The sequence below is a fragment of the Camelina sativa genome, chromosome 16 (assembly GCF_000633955.1).
Source record: "Camelina sativa cultivar DH55 chromosome 16, Cs, whole genome shotgun sequence".
Lineage (NCBI taxonomy): Eukaryota > Viridiplantae > Streptophyta > Magnoliopsida > Brassicales > Brassicaceae > Camelina > Camelina sativa.
In genome coordinates this window covers 5,915,208-5,933,374 of record NC_025700.1, presented here as the reverse complement: position 1 = coordinate 5,933,374, position 18,167 = coordinate 5,915,208, and the positions used below count along the sequence as shown (strand labels likewise).

The 18,167-nt window shown below is 38.3% G+C and overlaps 5 protein-coding genes and 2 pseudogenes across 5 annotated transcripts; 3 read left to right on the top strand and 4 right to left on the bottom strand.

The window, feature by feature from the left end:
• Positions 878-1,746, bottom strand: LOC104749932 (17.6 kDa class I heat shock protein 2-like). Its single transcript, XM_010471646.2, has one exon. The coding sequence runs from the start codon at positions 1,540-1,542 to the stop codon at positions 1,069-1,071; it is 474 nt and encodes a 157-aa protein (XP_010469948.1). The 5' UTR covers positions 1,543-1,746; the 3' UTR covers positions 878-1,068.
• Positions 2,730-6,604, top strand: LOC104749931. The gene is made up of 3 exons (XM_010471645.2): positions 2,730-3,108; positions 3,646-6,007; positions 6,111-6,604. Exons 2-3 carry the CDS (start codon positions 3,734-3,736, stop codon positions 6,414-6,416), a joined length of 2,580 nt encoding a protein of 859 aa, XP_010469947.1. The 5' UTR covers positions 2,730-3,108; positions 3,646-3,733; the 3' UTR covers positions 6,417-6,604.
• On the bottom strand, positions 9,083-10,318 carry LOC104753422 (putative F-box/kelch-repeat protein At2g29780). The gene has a single exon (XM_010475678.1). It carries the CDS (start codon positions 10,316-10,318, stop codon positions 9,083-9,085), a length of 1,236 nt encoding a protein of 411 aa, XP_010473980.1.
• Positions 11,414-13,167, bottom strand: LOC104753421 (annotated as a pseudogene).
• LOC104749930 lies at positions 13,635-14,881 on the bottom strand (annotated as a pseudogene).
• Positions 15,034-16,210, top strand: LOC104753420 (cell division cycle 20.2, cofactor of APC complex-like). Its single transcript, XM_010475675.2, has one exon. The coding sequence runs from the start codon at positions 15,034-15,036 to the stop codon at positions 16,141-16,143; it is 1,110 nt and encodes a 369-aa protein (XP_010473977.1). The 3' UTR covers positions 16,144-16,210.
• On the top strand, positions 16,857-17,927 carry LOC104753419 (phosphatidylinositol:ceramide inositolphosphotransferase 3-like). Its single transcript, XM_010475674.1, has 7 exons — positions 16,857-16,946; positions 16,982-17,062; positions 17,174-17,245; positions 17,341-17,401; positions 17,495-17,597; positions 17,681-17,776; positions 17,846-17,927. The coding sequence occupies exons 1-7, from the start codon at positions 16,857-16,859 to the stop codon at positions 17,925-17,927; spliced, it is 585 nt and encodes a 194-aa protein (XP_010473976.1).

Below are 18,167 nucleotides of genomic sequence, written 5' to 3'. Positions count from 1 at the left end.
GTACTGGTTTTAATGCTTCTAGCTTTCTGCTCTTTCTCTTAAAATGTTTTGCTAATTTATTGGGCCATCAGGAAGCTAATAAGTAGTAATGATAAAATGATGCAGTACTATTCAACAAGCTATCCTCAGGGATGTTCTGACACCAAGATTGGTGGTATAGAGACACAAAAGTTTTTCCTAAACTGTTTATGCCTTTTGTTGGGCTGCTTCGAGGGAAAGAAATTTGAGAGCATACTATCAGAGTATGGAATGAAGCTTGTGCCTTGTCTTCTAGATCAGGTATCTTTCACCATTTTTTATTGAATAGGGAGTGATGGCACGCTTTACATGAATTTCTCTTGCAGTTATATAGTTATGCACTTATGCTAGAAGCCTAGAATTCATTTTTTCATATTGAATTTACTGACTCTCTACTCATAATTTTGGTTCTGTAGCTTCTGCTCAATTGCTGCTGCTATGATTATAACATATCCAAATACATTTAATCTTGACAGATAGTATATATATAATACCCTTGTTTTCATCTCAGTACTTACATTCGTCAGAGATGCTGTTGATTTGATGTCTTTCTTCTTGTTGTGTTAAGAGAATTTTAGGTGTTGTCATTCTACCTGTTCTCATTCTACCTGTTCAACATCTACTATCACCCAAATTAATTTGGTTTGATTGAGAATATTTGGGCAAAATTTAAAAAATATAATTAAACATCTCCTTTTTTCATGAATTTAACATCTCTTTTATTATGTTTTAATGTTTTCTATATATAAAATTTTATAAAATATAATAATATTATAAACATATATCTTAAATGCAATAATTTCATATTTTTATTTAATTTTTTTGTTATGAAAAAAAAGACTCAAAATAAAAACCACCATTGAGAAAAAACTTTTAATTAACAATCCCAAAATTTTTAATCATCTCAAACTACAAAATATTAAACAATTTAAGAGCCCTTAAAATATATACTCCCAATTGGATTGCCCTTAGATAGACACACTTACACACACCCAAGCAAAAACAGAGAACAACGAACACAGATCAGAAAACTCAAAATCATAGCTATGCTCAGCCAGTGATCTGAATAGACCTGACATCAGCCTTCTTGGTCTCAGCCTTGGGGACAGTAACAGTCAAAACACCATTCTCCATCGCAGCCTTAACCTGATCCATCTTGACATTCTCAGGCAACCTAAACCTCCTCGAAAACTGTCCGCTCGACCTCTCCACGCTGTGCCACGTGTCGTTTTTGTCTTCCTTCTCCACGTGTCTCTCTCCGCTGATCTTCAGAACAGTGTTATCTTCCTCGATCTCGACCTTCACTTCTTCTTTCTTCAGTCCAGGCAAGTCGGCTTTGAACACGTGAGCTTCCGGTGTCTCTCTCCAGTCCACACGTGCGTTAACGATCGCTGAGGTGTCTCGAGAAAGCGAAGAAGATGATAATGATGTTAGGTCTCTGAACGGATCCCATGCGCCGAGTGGGAAAGGATCGAAGAAGTTGCTGCTTCGTCTGTTGTTGAAGAAGCTTGGAATCATCGACATTTTTTTTTTCTGAAGAGAGAATCTGATTCGATCGGTTTCGTTTGCTTTTGAGAAACTTAGTTTTTTTTTTTTTTCCGACTTCTGATGAGAAGAAACAGAGGATTTGTGTATCTATTTAAAGGCACGAGCAGAGATATATCTCGAGCTTCTTCTTGAATTTTACGGGAATACAGAAATATCTAGAGGATGTGAATGGAGAAATATCTAGGTGTATCTAGAAAATTCTCGCAGGTATTGTTAAAAAGGTCATCTGTTTATGGGCCTTAATGGGCTTTAAATCTGTCCACAACGGGCTCGTCCTATGTTACTTAAAATTCGTCATAATAACATGCGTTAATTTGGTTTTTACAGACTACTAGAAAGTCTAGAGACGAGATCTAAGCTTAAAGCTATTCGGAATTTTTTATACATAAGAATGTAATTATGTAAATATATTATGAAGACTGAAAGTCTAGGTTTTATATAAAGTAAAAAATCCCAAAAACATGGTTCCATTTCCATATTAAGCAAAGAGGCTTATAGTATGAAGATACTGAGAAGTGAGAACTTGATCTAACGGAGACCGTGACACGAAGCTAAAAGAGTAATTCATACGCACCTCAAAGAAAAAGAAAAAAAGAAAAAAAGGATACATGGACAAACATGGAAATCTACGGATCATCCGACCGGACATGTAACCTAAAAAATTATTTCCAAATAGTAGTTACATTTCTAATCAATTATGGCTAAATTTATAACATAATTTCCATATTGTATAACCTGAAGCATTTAAGGCTGCCTGAGGTATATGGACCATGGGCTTTAAAAAGGCAACTGAATTTATTATATATTCTGTGCCATAGGCCCATCTTAATTGTCAAGATCTCTTATATAATACTAAATAAGTATCATGTTTTGTGGCTAAATATATTTAATCCAACGGTGTATATTAAAACAGAGAGCTCCACTAAGTAGAAGAAGTACGGGTAACACAACAAGTAACAAAAGATGACGTAATTCCCGCGTTCATTACGGAATCTTGAACGTACGATTCTACCTACGATTCTACTAATACTATTACTTTCTCTACCCATACTACCCCCTTTGGCTTCTTGGCCCCATCACCATCTATCTATCTACTGTTTCTTTTTTTTTTTTTTTTTTAAACTAAATCCGTCGGCCACAAAACAAAACAAAAGTGATGTCTTTCTCTTTCTTCGTTTCTCGAAAGACTCGGGCGAGCACTGAGCAGAGAGAGAGAAAAATACTAAAACACACTCTCTCTCTCTCTCTCTCTACTTGTCACTCTCTCTATCTATTATTCTACACACAAATTAAACAAAGCTCCTAAAAAAAATCCTCTCTCTCTCTAGTTCTACCCTCTGTAGCTGATAGGGTCAGCTTCGTCGGCGCTATTTTTGCCTGATTTCACGGAGAAGCAGGATTTGAGATCTGACTTCTTCTTCTTCTTCTCCCCCCCTTTGTTTTTGTAATTATCCCTTTGCTGATCTGGGTTTTTCTTTCTCTTCTTACTCTCCTCCTATTCCATGGATGCTTCGTCGTCGTCGGCGCACTGATTCCGTCGAGGTACACTTTCGATTTTCTTTTTTTTTTTCTTTTTTTTTTTTTTAAAGCTCTCTTTTTTAATTAGCTATCCGTACACTACTGCTAATAATGTTTAATTCCATTTTCCCCTAAATATGAAGAAATTTTTTGATGTGTGTTTCGTGTTAAATGTTGTACCTTGGGCCTCTCTGTACACTCTCACTCACTTCACTTCTAGTTTCTTAATCTTCTCTGTTGAAGTTGTTCTTAAGGTAAACAAAAAAAAAGTCACATTGACAAGAATGTGATTTTAGTTTTTGCTTTTCTCTCTCTCTCTCTCTCTCTCTCTCTCTCTCTCAGCTTTATCTTGTAAAGATTCTTGTTAGATCTCGTGGATTCTTATGAATCTTAAAGTCATGAAGCTGTATCTATCTAATAGTCTTAGCCTTTTTTGTTGTTGATTCCATTTCCAAATGTTAAAGATTCTTTACTGGATTTTATTATTACCTTGTATGTGTCTTTGTGTGTGTGTGTGTGGATAACTAAGTAACTAAAACAGTTTTAATTGTCTCTCTACAGAAAACACTCAAGATTGTTTCTAGCATTGTAAGCTTTTGTTTGTAGAATGAGAGGCTAAGGGAGTATCTAAAGTGAAAACGTTACTGCGATGGAGTGTCGTATGGAGCTGAAGAAGGGTTCATCTGATCGACCTCCTTTTGTAGCTGCTGAGAAGAAAGTGTTGGCTAAGGAAAGCTCAAAGTCGTTTACACCAGATAAGTTCAGAGACGACAAACGCGGCTTGTCTTACTCCGATTTCCACCGTGAGATCACGAAAAAAGTCGAAGACGTCTGTCCTAAACGCTTGGAGAATCGTCTCAAGTCACGGATAGGTAGAACTGCCTCTGGAGAAAGAGATCTTGTGAAGTACAAGTCTTATGTTCCGAGTTATATCAAGAAATGTGATAAACATGAAGACAAGGATGTTAAAGCTGCTGCTACTGGTGGCATTGGTACACTGGACTTAAGAAATAGGCAGTCAGGTGATAAACAAGTGGATAAGCATACGAGGTCTTCCTTGTCTAACACAAGCACGTCGTCTTCACTCTGGAGTGATGAATCATCCACTGACTCCAGCAGAGGTTTGGGTGCTTCTCCTTTTCGTAAAAGAGTCAATCACCCTCCGTTGGAGTATTATCTCTTGTCATCTAAGCCTGGAGATAATTTTCAAGACTTGGATCCACCTCGAGATAATGGTGTTCTGTCCCAGAGTCATAGTTTTTTGCCAGGAAATATCACTGACAGACAAAGAGGTTGTTCCACTAGAAGAGATGGGCAGATTCATCAAATCCCTCGTGGTGCAACTGCATTCCAACCGGCTGAGAAGAAAGATTCTGATTTCAAGATTGCTGCTCCAAAAACCAGAACGTTCTTGAGTCCATCAAAGCCAGATAGTCCTTCTTGCACAAGGATAATATCAAGGAACCTAGCCGAGGATTTTAAGAAGAAAGGAGAGAAGATGGAGGAGAGGATCCGAAATCCTCGTGTTCACGATTTGTTTGGTAAAGAAAAGCCTGCTGCTGTGTTTATACCAGGAATTGTTACTCAGAAACAGATTATTGGTTTGTCCAAGTTCTATGATTCAAAAGTGTTGCTGGCTGAGCGAGTGGCAGAAACAAAGGGCTTCTCAGAAAAGTTGGCGTATGGGAAAGGTGCAGTCTTGGACTCTGGACGTGAATCTGATGGAAGCAAGCCGTTCTTAAAGCGTATCAGCTTCTTGAGTTCAGAAAGATCATGTTCAGCTCCACGATCAAGAAAAGGTGAATCTAGTCCCTCTAGGAGCAGGACTCTAGATAGAAGGTCAACAGAAACATTACCCAAACAGTCAGATCAGAAACCAGCGAAAGCTGTTGCAGAAAGAGCAAGGAGCATTTCACCGTTTCGCAGACTCAGCTTCAGCATTGGCAAGTCCAGCAAAAACTCCAACACCGAAGATGCTCAGACTCTTCCCCACTTAAGCGCAGCACTTATTTCATCACGAGCTGGTTTAGACAATCCATCTGCTGCCTCTTCTTTCAGTGACAGCTCTTCTTTTGATAAAACCAGTGCAGTAAACAGAGGCAGGTCTAGTCCGTTGAGAAGGTTACTCGATCCTTTAATAAGACCAAAATCAAGCCACTCATGTAGATCTCCTGAGCCATCACAAAAGGATGCACCTTCAAGTCACCAAAAGCATGTACTTTACGACAGTCAACCATCTTCATCCCTTCTGTCGAGAACTGGGAAAAATTCAACTGTTCAGGCTCTATTTCGTGTGACGTCTAAGAATGATCAACCACTCTTCACATTTGCGGTTGAAAAGGAACAAAGTATTACAGCAGCCACAATAAGAAAACAGACTCCCCCGGAAAAGGAAGACTATGGACACAAGTATACGTTTTTCACTGTTCAGGAAGTACAGAAGAAAAATGGGAAATGGATGAACCACGGCAGGAAGATGCAAAACCAAGAGTACACATCCAACATTGTCGCTCAGATGAGAGTCTCTGGTTCTAAGCCTCTGATTTTCGCAGGAGAAAGTGATGCCCATAACCTCACAACCAGAGAATTTGTACTCTTCGCATCTGAATCGCAGCGGACTAACGAGCTAGCTGCCATGGTGATCAAGATCCCAAAAATTGATGACACAGGCTCAGCAAAAGACACCACACTTGGAGATTACTTTGCAGATGTTAACGCAACAGTGGTACTTCCAAGTGGGATTCACAGTCTCCCACACAAAGGAGGGCCTTCATCGCTTATCCAACGATGGAAATCAGGTGGATCATGCGACTGTGGAGGCTGGGACATTGGCTGCAACCTTAGAATCCTCACAAATCAACATAATAATAAACCCCCAAACCCTTCTCCCTCCACTTCAGATGCCTTCAAGCTCTTCTTTCAGGTATATATAACATCAACAAAACTGTGAATACTATAACATCATGGGTAGCTTTTACTTACTTTCGACTGAGCTATGGAAACTCATTAATGTGAATGTTTTGCAGGGAGGATTACAAGATAGTAACAACCAACCGTTCTTGAGTTTTACTCCATACAGAGAAGGTGTTTACGCAGTTGAGTACAATACATCACTTTCACTCTTGCAAGCATTCTCCATTTGTATAGCGGTTAACGAGGGACGGAATCTGTCAAAGACCACAGAAGAAACGAATGCTTCATGTGTAGACAACAAAGCTAATGGAGAGATTCAAAACGAGAGGTTGAAGTCATTTTCAGGTCCTATTGAAGCTGAGGCTCCGGCTAGGTATCTCTCACACCACCCACCATTGTCTCCTGTGGGAAGGGTTTAGTTGTTTCTTCTAAAATAAATCTGGCTATATATATATGTATGTTTTATATATATATATATATATATATCTCTTTTTTAGTCTCTGATGATGGGGTTCGTATGTAATTACGGCGTGGAAGTAGATTACGTTAAATAGAAATTTGTGAAACTTGTTTTAAGCAAATAAAAACACTCTTATTGTTTTACCTATATTATGGTCTTTCTTCTACAGTTCCAGAGTATCGGTGATTGCCTTCGTTTAACTCGTCTGTGTTAGTTTTGTCTAGTGTTCATTAAGTCACTTTGTTTTGCTTCGTCTCTAAACCAAAATTCATATAGTCATATATATATGATAGCAGAAAACTTAAAACAGAATGATAGTGCAACTGCCCAAATTCCCAAAATGTAGCTCAACTTTGTATAAAGGCTAAAAAAAAGTGCCCGGACTCTACACATTGTGCACAATGAATAAGAAGGAAGAGTTATTTTCTAATGTATCAGATGACATTTTCTGAGTGACTTTGCTTCATAGTTGCTCTCATGTAAACGAGCTGCGCCTCTTTACCTGCAAGTTTATGAAAGCATAAATAAGACTTGAGTTTCAAGAAAATATCATAATTCATCATCAATACTACATTACTCAACAAATATTAACATACCTGCAAACGAGTCATCAAACCGTAACAGTTCGAGAAATATCAATGGAAGGCCAGTTGAATGATGAATGCACATGTGAGGTTGACTACATTTTCGTTTCTAAGGTTCGCATGTTCAGGTAATCTCTCAATGTTTGTCTCTGTTTTACCTTATTCGATTACAGAGAGATTGAAATCGAATAGTTACGAACCTGAGATGTCACAGGTAGTGCAGATCAATGATGACGAAGAAAATGAACATACCTATTTGGTTTGGGATCTGTTAGGTCGTTTTCTTCTTTCTTGTTGTGTAAACTTAATCCTTTGTAGAGATAGCTTACAAATATATTGCTGATCAAACCACCATTCACATTCAGATGAAAATTGTAGTCTGTCTAATCAATCCATAATCGAAAGCTGTGTTTTATGTAGGAAATTGGGAGAAGGTCCAAGAGAAACCGTTATCTATGGTGTCAGCTTGGCTTCAACGTAAACTGTTATCTTTGACGAATCTGCTACGTACTTCTCCAAGATCAGTGTTACCAGACATACAGACCAGGCTCATTCTGAGGATCTGGATCATACATCAGTTGGTCAGCTACAAAATGTGGATCCACCTGCTGAATCATCTCATAATCAGTTTGATGTAAGTCCTACAATTCTTAAAGCAAAATACAGTTTCTGTAAAACACTACATGTACGTTGTTTAAAGCTTGGTGATTCTGAACCAACTGATGAAAATACAGTAGAAACAGTTTGTTCGGATGCCAAGGGAACAATTCAAGAGAAGCAAGAGGTGAGCCATTATCCTTTTCCAAAGTTACAATATAATACTCTGTATATACTTAACCTAGAGTGTATAATTCTTCTTGTGCTTAACATTGAACATGAAACTATCAGGGATCTGACGACCTCAGAGAGTCCATCAATCCATTGGATGTAGAACTTAGAAACAATCAAACCGATGGAATCAATTGATGAAATGGTAGGCTAAGAGCTGAGCTTGAGATAATTGCCTTGGATGAAATCAAATTGTTTTCTTTTGATAGTCAAGTGAGACTCTTACAAGCTTTTGGTTCCAAATTTTACAAGGAACACTATCTAATTCTCTTTCCTTTGTTCTCCAAGTCACTTTGGTTTATAATCAAACACCAAATATATAGCTGCAGGGACCAATCTTACAGTGTTAATATCCGTACAAAAAAGCAGCGAAATGAATGAATGATAAAATGATAGGAACTTTATGTTTCATACAAAAGTATAGCGAGAGAATGTGTTGGTTTCTTGTGTGTGATTGGCTTCCTTAGAGCCCACGGAAACTGAGGAGATCATCTTGAACATTTCTGTTTTCTTCGGCTATATATCTTCATGTGCCTTGTATATATAAATGGTGATTTTGTGTTTACTGTAAGTAAAAACAAAGAGGACAAAAATCTCTTCTAAGCTAGGGACTTTATATTTTGTCACCTGTATATTGCTTCATCACCAGTTTACCCATAAAGACAAAAGTGTCGACTAAATCACTTTGTTTTGCTTCATCTCTAAACCATAAATTCATATTTGCTCATATAGTCATATATATGATAGCAGATTAGGTTTCGTTAAATCTGATTGTGATTACTTAATTACTGAAGAATGATATATGTCACAAAACAGAAAGAAGCAGAAACTAGTTAAACCAAAGTTGCATTCCAACAAGTCTCGTAAGAACTTCAGTAGAAAGAGAAAGAGTGGCCAACTCTACACAAGGCCTATTCTGTTAAGAGTGATCACATTTTTGCACGAAGGTTGAGAAGGAAGACGAGTTACTCTTTAAGGTGTCAGATAAAAGAGCTTATGCACCACTTTTTGCTTCATATTTGCTCTCATATCAACAAGCTGGTAGCTAAAAACAGTAGATGTAATAAAAGATCCTTGTTCACCTGCAAATCCATGAAAGCCTAATTAAGATTTGAGGTTACAGAAAATGCATGTCATAATATCATTATCAATATAGTCCATGCACATCAAAGACCAACATACCTTAAACTGCAAGAAATAATCCCACAGATCATCAAAACGTAACAGAGCGAGAAAGATCAATGGAAGTCGCGTTCATGGATCTAAGCACATGCGATCTTGATACCGTTCCCTGAATCTCCCCTCCTTCAAGTCTTTTTAAGACGATCTCTATGCACCAAACATCTTTAAATCCAAAGCGGTTGTAAGTATTGCCCAAAATCACCAACTTCCCACAAACGTTGGCCATTTGACAGTAATAATAATTGAGCCTAGGCAAACCAGATACATCGCTCACAGGTCTCCAAAACAACTCATTCGGATCATATACCATTAGTTCTAGATCTCTGGAAACAGAATAAGGATCAATACTACACAACAAATCCTCAACCACACAAGACGACGGGTGCCAATATCTCTTCAATTGACTTTCGAGTCCCCATGACTGCCATGTACCTTGTCTTGGTTCATAAGCCAAACAACACTGAGGATCCAACATGTAAATCTTTTCTTGCATCACCAAATATGTCATAAACGCTCCTCCTTCCATACTAGAGTTGTGCTCGTATGGACCAGCAACACTAGTCCAAGTCCCAGTCTCTACATCGAACATCTCGATCCAATTATCATCTATCTGTTCGCACCCTCCGATCACGTAAATCTTTCTGTCGATAACTCCAGCGGCTGCGGATCTGCGAGCCCTCTGCATTCCCGGGAGCGAGCGACACTTGTGAAATCTGCAATCGATGACAAACACGTTCGATGTGGGCTGATCTGGTTCATCGCATCCACCGATCACATAAATCTCGTATCCGATTGTAACCACAACAGATTTAGGCTTCATGACACTCATGGGAGGAACTGAACTGATTTCGCTTAATCGTAAAGACTTCTTTCTTGGAGCGTTACGGTTGAGAATGAACCAGCTCGGGTTGAAACTAACAAGAGGGAACTTGATCAAAGCGTAAAGAACAGGTTCGGTGAGGCCGAGTTCCAAGCGCCTTTGGTAGAGTCTCGGCGAAGAGATGACGCGACGAAAGGCTCTGGAGAAGAGAGATAGCTTCGGGTAATGACATCTCGGGACGAGTAAGAGGATGCTTTCGGCGATATCTTCTGGGATGTGTCGAGTAACAACGGGAAGAAGATTCTCTACTTCTTCTTCTTCTTCTTTAATCGGTTTCTCGTTTTGATTCTCTTCTTCTTCTTGCGGGTTCTTGTGGAGTTCTTCGGGATTCTTGTTTGGATCCCCGCCGTTAGAACCGTCGTCGAAAGTTTCAGAGGTTGAAGCCATCGTCGTGTGAAGTCTTCAGCAGCAACGAGTTAACTGAAAGGGAGACTAAAATTCGATTTGTGAAAGAAGCTATTACGCTGTGTATTGTTTATTTTTCTTGCTAAAGAGTTACGTTTGTGTATTTATAATGAAACCATATTATGAAGCTTCGTTTTTTTAAATAAAAAAGGTCCATCATAAATATAAAAAGAAGCCAAAATGATACGGTAAATAAATCACCTTTTTGTTCTAAATTTCTAATACATTATCAATTAACAATTAACTTTCCAGAATGTGTTATTTCTCTACTTACTCATATTTTGGCTATTTTACAGAGATGTATATAAAGATTTATTTAAATAAAAAATTGATTAAAAAAATCACTTTAAAATTTGCATATGATTTTTTTTTTCTTCAGAAAAGTTTGTTTCCTTATTATTTTCAACAAGTTTGTGTTTCAAATGGCGTACTCAAATGCTTTGTATTCTTAATTCTTAAACATATTTGTATATATATTTATCATCTGCCTTGTAGAAGAAGTTAAATATAAAGGTAGTTTTGTCTTTACAAGGTAAAATATGAGGGTAAAATTTTTATTTTATTTTAACTAAGCTGAGGACTTTGAATTTCTTCATTATAGTTAGTTACCCCTAAAGACACTAAATCACTTCGTGTTTGCTTCATCTCTAGACCATAATTGTGATTACTTAATAACTGAAGAATGATATATGCCACAAAAGAGAAAAAAATGCAGAAACTAGTTAAACCAAAGTTTCATTTTAAGAAGTCTCGTAAGAACTTCGGTACAAAGAGAAAGAGTGGCCAACTCTACACAAGGCCTATTCTGTTAAGAGTGATCATTTTTGCACGAAGGTTAAGTAGGAAGACGAGTTACACTTTACGGTGTCAGATAAAACAGCTTCTGCACCACTTTTTGCTTCATTTTTGCTCTCAAATCAACAGTAGATGTATTAAAAAGACCCTTCTTCACCTGCAAATCCATGAAAGCCGAATAAGACTTGGGGTTGCAGAAAATGTCATAATATCATTGTCAATATAGTCCATGCATCAAAAGAGAAACATACCTTGAACCGCAAGAAACCATCCCATAGATCATCAAACCGTAACAGAGCAGCAAAGATTAATAGAAGGCGAGGTCGCGGAGATAAGCACAGTCGCCTTTGAATCGACCTTCCCCCAAATCTCACCTCCTTCACGTCTTTCTAACGTGATCTCTATGCACCAAATATCATTGTACGTGGTGTTTGAATTGCCCAAAACCATCAGCTTCCCACCCACATTCGCCATTTGACACACAGAGTTTCTGAGGTCAGGTAAACCATCTAAACCCTTCACATGACTCCAAACCATTTCAACTGGATCAAATACCACTACTGGATGTTTAAGAACACAAATGCTATACAAGAGATCCTCAATCACACAAGACGGGTTGCTCCAAAAATTCATCAGCTTAGATGATCCATGAACGCAGGACTGCCATGTACCTTGTCTTGGTTCGTAGACCAAAACACAGAGAGCATCCATAATGTAAATCCTATTCTGCATCACCACAGATGTCAAAAACTCTCCTCCTGGCAAATTAGAATTGTAGTGGGCTGGATCAGGCACAGTCCTCCATTAGAGGCGGAAGCAAAAGCACTCCTGGCAGCACTTCAACAAACATGGATTAGAGACTTAACCAATGTCGTATTTGAAGGAGATAATGAAACTCTTACTAAGATCATTCATAAAAATTTATTTGATATATCTATTATCGGAATCGTTCAAGATATTGATTACTGGATTTCATGCTTTCCATCATGCTATGTTGTTTATTCACCAAGAAACTGCAACTATGTTGCTCATTATTTAGCTAAATATGGTTGTAACTCTAATATTTTCTACTCAGGATGTTTCTCACCATCCTTTTGGTTATCAAAACATTTGTGTAATGACTTTTCTGATTCGTTAATATAATTCATTTTTGTTGAAAAAAAAAAAAAAGTTAACCCTTAGAGGTGAACCCAATAATTGTCCAATTATAATTCTACCAAACTATACTATATTTGGTTTTGGTTTACATTAATGATTCTCTTAAACCAAATTAGATGTTTTGCATCATATTTAAAATTACCTCCCTCATCATTACCAAAAAAAAAAAATTACGTCCCTCATCTCTATTTCGTCTAATATAATAGGAGGTTTTTAATTTTAACATTGTGGACCTCGGGTATAAATAAATGTTCAACATTATGGGCTTTATCTACATCGAACATTTCGATCCAACCATCATATGCATGACGCTTCTCCTCGCAACCTCCGATGACATAAATCTTTCTGTCAATGACTCCGGCGGCTGCACGGTAGCGAGCCCTGCGAATACTCGGGAGATAGTCACACGTGTGGAATCTACAGTCGATGACAAACACGGACGATACAGGGTGATCTAACCCGATCCAACCACCGATCACATACATCTTGTATCCAATTGAGACCACAGAAGATCCAGGATTCATAGGAGGAAGCGAAGTTATTTTGATCATTCTTGGAACGTTGCAAGTGAGAATGTACCAGCTCGGCTTGTAACTAACAGGAGGGAATCGGATCGAAGCGCAAAGAACCGGTTCAGTGAGGCCGAGTTGCAAGCGCCTTTGGTAGAGTCCCGGCGAAGAGATGACGCAACGGAAGGCTCTGGAGATGAGAGATAGCCTCGGGTAATGACATCTCCGGACGAGTGCGACGGTTCTTGCGATGAGTAACTCTGGGATTTGTCGAGGAGGAATCGGAGCAAGATTCACTTCTACTTCTTGAGGATTCTTGTATGGATCTCCGCCATTGGAGCCGCCGGAAAGTTCAGAGATTACAACCATCGCCGTGTGACGTTATAGCAGCAACGAATTAACTGAAAGTGATGAGACTAATTCAATTCTTTTTCTTTCTAAAATGATGTTGTTGTTGTGTATAGTATTTATATTAAGGAAACCAAATTGTCAATTCACGAAATATATATATCACACTCATTGCACGCATTCAAAAACTTCATTTTTAAAAAATGTTATAACATTTTCTTTTGTTCCAAAAAGATAATTTGTATAAAATATTTAAGTCTCGTTATACAGAGCAGTGCCAAAAAATGGTCTCGTTATACTGTACAGAGAGTATCATAATTTACTAAAAATGTGTTCATTTTGCTTACTTTTTATTTTCACGTCTTTTGGTTATAAAACAAAAATTCAGGTAATTATTTATATAGAAAATTTCTCCAAAACCAGTTCAAAGAATTTTACTCTTAATTTTTCATATGATTATTTTAAAAAATTAAAAGAAAAATCGAATATTAACAGAGTGGTAAATGACAAAAACAGTTGCAGATATAGCCAGAAAGCCGCACTAAAAGTTAACAGAGTGGTTTCTATTGAAACGAACCAGTAGGAACAGCAACATCAGAAGATTGCTGCAGACATAGTCAGCTGGTGGAACAGAGAGGAGCTTGTTGTGGCGGGCCATGCTGGTAAGGTGGTTGCATGTATCCTCCATATTGTGGTGGCGGGTATTGCTGGTGAGGATAATGGCCATGTTGCTGCATCGGTAAGAAGACGAAGAAGCTTCTCTTGGGATGAAATGACTGCACCCATTCTCTGAGGGTCCATTGATGGGTAAAAGGGTCTGTCTTGATGAGGAGGTTGTGGTGGTGGAGTTGATTTTGCTGGTGAGATATAACTGCTCGAGGGAGTAAACCACTATGAGCTACACTGCCCTGTTGGTTGGAACCATCTTGATCAGTTTTGGGAAGCTGAGGTCTACCCCATGTGAGTTTTAGCCTCTGGCCGTTGACAACTAGCCTGTTACTAAGTTCTGATGAATAAGATGAGAGAACAGATCCAAAATCAGGATTATAACTAGCCAATAGGAAATACCAAATCAATAGGTAAGTCAACGTTATCATACTCAAATATAATAGAAAAAATTGAAAGCCAGTAGTTTGCTAACCCATAGTAACAGTATTTGGGATAGAATCATGAGTACTGAGCGCCGTGTCTCAAGATCCAAGAGACAGACTTGACAGACATTATTCAGCTTGCAGCATGTCTGACAAACTTCAGTCTTCTTGTAACCAAAGGTTTAGACTTTCCCCCTAAATTTCCTAAACCCTAAAATCAGAAATCACTAAAATTGCGGCTCCAACACTCAGAGAAACATTTAAAAAAATCATAAAACGAGTACGACCTTAACAATGGATAAAGAAGAAAAAGGAGACTGGAAGTTGAAGAGTTTTACCATTCGAACGTAAGGATTGTCACCCAGACAGTGACTCGCATATGATTGGGAAATCAGAACGTTCCCACCCATCAGCCTCATTCATGATCTCCTTCAGACTCGCCGATGATGACTGGGAAACAAGAGGGAATCAAACCAACAACAATTGATACGTAAACCGAATTAAATCGGTACAGGATTGTCACCGAGACAAGACTCGCATATGATTGATTGGGAAATCAGAACGTTCCCTCCCACCCATCAGCCTCATTCATGATCTCTCAGTATTCCTGAATTTGATTTCGTCAGTCTCTCTCGAACACGAGACGAAGAAGATGACTAACTGGGAAACAGAGGGGATCAAACCAACAACAAGTGATACGCAAACCGAATTAAACCACAATTAAATTTCAAACAAATCTAAACCGGAAATAACCGACCAATTTTTTTTCTTTTTTTAAAGTAAGGCTTTAAAGTGTATGTATAGAAATATCGATTGCCGTGACTTTCCTTCTTCTTCTATCTGTAGTCTTAATCACTTCTCTCCTCTCAGTCCTCATCAAATCACCTCTCTCTGGCTCTCTCTTTTCTCTCTATCAATCCAAATTTTACTTAACGTTTCATTCTCTCTGCAGGCCGATGACTTTTATCTCAACCTGCTTGACTGGGGCAGTGATAACGTTCTAGCCATAGCATTGCATCATACTGTTTTTCTCTGGGATGCTTCTAAGGGTTCTACTACTGAGATTGTCACTGTTGATGAAGATACGGGACCTGTCACTAGTATCAACTGGGCAGCAGATGGTCGTTGTCTTGCTGTTGGGCTTAACAGCTCTCAAGTCCAGTTATGGGATTGTGCTGATTGTCGTAGAGTGAGAACGTTGGAGTGTGGTCACGAGTCTAGAGTAGGATCGTTGGCATGGAACGATCACATCTTGACAACGGGAGGAGCGGATGGGAAGATCATCAACAACGACGTACGCGTTAGTTCACACGTTGTCAATACGTACAGGGGTCACACTTTAGAAGTTTGTGGGTTGAAGTGGTCAGGATCTGGACAGAACTTAGCCAGTGGTGGCAACGACAATGCGGTTAATATATGGGACCGTTCTAGTAGCTCTCAGCGGCTGCATAGGCTTGTAGAGCACACATCTGCAGTTAAAGCTCTTGAGTGGTGCCCTTTCCAAACGAGTTTGCTTGCAACTGGTGGCGGTGGGAGAGATGGGAGAATAAAGTTCTGGAATACTAGGACAGGAGCTTGCTTGAACACGGTGGAAACTGGCTCTCAAGTTTCTTCTTTGTTATGGAGCAACAAGGAAAGAGAGTTGCTTAGCTCACATGGGTTTACTCAAAACCAGCTTACACTTTGGAAGTACCCATCTATGGTGAAAATGGCTGAGCTCAATGGGCACACATCACGAGTTCTATATACGGCCCTGAGTTCGAATGGTTGTACCGTAGCTTCTGCAGGAGCAGATGAGAGACTGATGTTTTGGAATGTCTTTGGAGTACCAGAGGTTGCCAAAAAAGCTGCTCCAAAAAAAGTAGTAGTACCTGAGGCATTTTCTCATGTGAACCGTATTCGCTGAAGTTGTTGTGAAGCAATTGTCTAATTGTATTTTTGCTACACAAAAGAAATGTTTATGCACATTGTAGTAACATGTTAAGTTGTTGTTTCTACCTGTAACGCTTGTATATATCTCATTATATGGAAAAATTTTGATTTTGCATTCATTGAAACTTGATTTTGCATTCATTGAAACGATGGTTTGTGTGAAGCTATGGAGACGAATTTACTCAGAAGCGACATTAGAAGCTTCTCTCCTTGCAGAAAAATGGAAGCTTGTTCTTGCTGGACTTGCATTTCAGGTTCTATAGCTCCCCCCTTCCCTTCCTTCATCCACCTAATATTATGGCTTATAATGTTGTTTTGGGTCTCTCTCTGACCTCGGAAAAATGTCATCATCCACGGCTCTGTGTTCAGATTATAGTCTTTCAATGTTGTTTTAGCTTTTTTGGTGATATGATTAAATGTGGGAGCTTTAAGACTAGTAGTTATGCTGGTTTTTCTTTCAGTAATTTGCTTAAATGTGGGAGCTATAAGACTAGTTCAGTATATAAAATCCTATTTACATCGTTTTGTTTTGTCCCTCTCAAATCAGTACATTCATGGACTGGCTGCTCATGGAGTTCACTACTGACACCGACCTTTTTTATTCTTCCAGTTAGTATGCTTGCTTTAACTTTTTTCTTATCAATGTTTTGTTCTGTATCATAGCTCTGATTTGTTTTGGTAAATGATATGTGTTCTTCCTGGGCGCTTGGGCAAGACAAAGCCTTTGTAAGTGAAACTGTATTTGTCACTATTCTTTTTTTTTTCCTTCAACTCGCTGTAATGGATTAATGGTTCTAATACCTTGATTGCAGTGGACTTTTCATCCTTTTGTTTCCCAGAGTAAAAAGATTTGTACAGTTTTGATATGGTGCAGAGTTTTTGTTGATTTAGCAGTGAGTTGCATTCCCACTACATTGATTCTTCTATTTATACATACGCATAAGATACAATCTGTTTTTAGTTTAGTTTTGTCAGAGGTGTTTTAAGCTTTCATATGTTTTCAGGCTTCTCAAAGTCTGAGGATCATTACATTCTTTGCAACACAGCTTCCTGGGCCGAATTATCATTGTCGAGAGGTAAGATTCTCAAGGCGTTGATTTTTTAGTTGTGACTTCTTTTTTGGCTGTGTACTGATTTATTTCTCCACTGGTATATCAAATTTCTCTATTAGGGCTCCAAGCTCGCCAAGATTCTGCATCCAAAGAATGTTCTTGAAGTACTCTTGATTAAATGTTAGTTTGGATTACATCTTTATGCAAATTTTTAGTTGGTACAGAATTAAGTCATAAAGTGGCATTTGATTAAGGATTGTGTTCAAAATGCAGTTCCTGATGGAGTGATATATGGTTGTGGAGATCTCATATTTTCATCACAGACGATATTCACTTTAGTCTTTGTACGCACATATCAAAGATACGGCACAGGAAGGTACTGTTTCATATAAATCATTCTACAAAAGTTTCATCCTTTGTAACAAGATTTTTTACATCTCATGTATGTAAAATTCCCAGGTGGATCAAGCATTTGGCTTGGCTGATGGCAGTTGTACAAAGCCTATTGACTATAGCATCAAAGAAACATTACACAGTTGACATTGTTGTTGCATGGTCAGAATAAAAAAGATGAAATTAAATATCAGTTTTTTTCTTAAATTATCTTAACAATTTCTTCTGCAGGTATACTGTGAACCTTGTAATGTTCTACGTTGACAGCAGACTTCCAGGTATTCTTCAAGAACTCAATCATTCTCCCAAATGATTAAGCATACCAGATTGTTTCTCTGCAATAGTCACATTCAAAAACTTGAGACTGCTTTAACAATTTGTGTGCCAAACTGTAACTGGAGATCAGATCATTTCATAGTATAGTCTCTGCTATGTGACAGTAATAGACTCGACACATGTGATTTGGTCAGTTTGTTCATTTTTGAAGAATACCTGTGATTCTGCTATGAGATCCTCAGTTACAATTTTATATTTTTCGTTGATATTGTGATGT

What these genes read in the sequence shown, in the direction of transcription:
- LOC104749932 (XM_010471646.2), bottom strand. Translation starts at nt 1,542, where the DNA reads ATGTCGATGATTCCAAGCTTCTTCAACAACAGACGAAGCAGCAACTTC.
- LOC104749931 (XM_010471645.2), top strand. Translation starts at nt 3,734, where the DNA reads ATGGAGTGTCGTATGGAGCTGAAGAAGGGTTCATCTGATCGACCTCCT. An exon ending in CCTTCAAGCTCTTCTTTCAG is followed by an intron (nt 6,008 to 6,110) that starts GTATATATAACA and finishes AATGTTTTGCAG; the next exon opens with GGAGGATTACAAGATAGTAA.
- LOC104753422 (XM_010475678.1), bottom strand. Translation starts at nt 10,318, where the DNA reads ATGGCTTCAACCTCTGAAACTTTCGACGACGGTTCTAACGGCGGGGAT.
- LOC104753420 (XM_010475675.2), top strand. Translation starts at nt 15,034, where the DNA reads ATGTATAGAAATATCGATTGCCGTGACTTTCCTTCTTCTTCTATCTGT.
- LOC104753419 (XM_010475674.1), top strand. Translation starts at nt 16,857, where the DNA reads ATGTGTTCTTCCTGGGCGCTTGGGCAAGACAAAGCCTTTGTAAGTGAA. An exon ending in TTTTTTTCCTTCAACTCGCT is followed by an intron (nt 16,947 to 16,981) that starts GTAATGGATTAA and finishes CCTTGATTGCAG; the next exon opens with TGGACTTTTCATCCTTTTGT. An exon ending in CGAATTATCATTGTCGAGAG is followed by an intron (nt 17,246 to 17,340) that starts GTAAGATTCTCA and finishes TTTCTCTATTAG; the next exon opens with GGCTCCAAGCTCGCCAAGAT.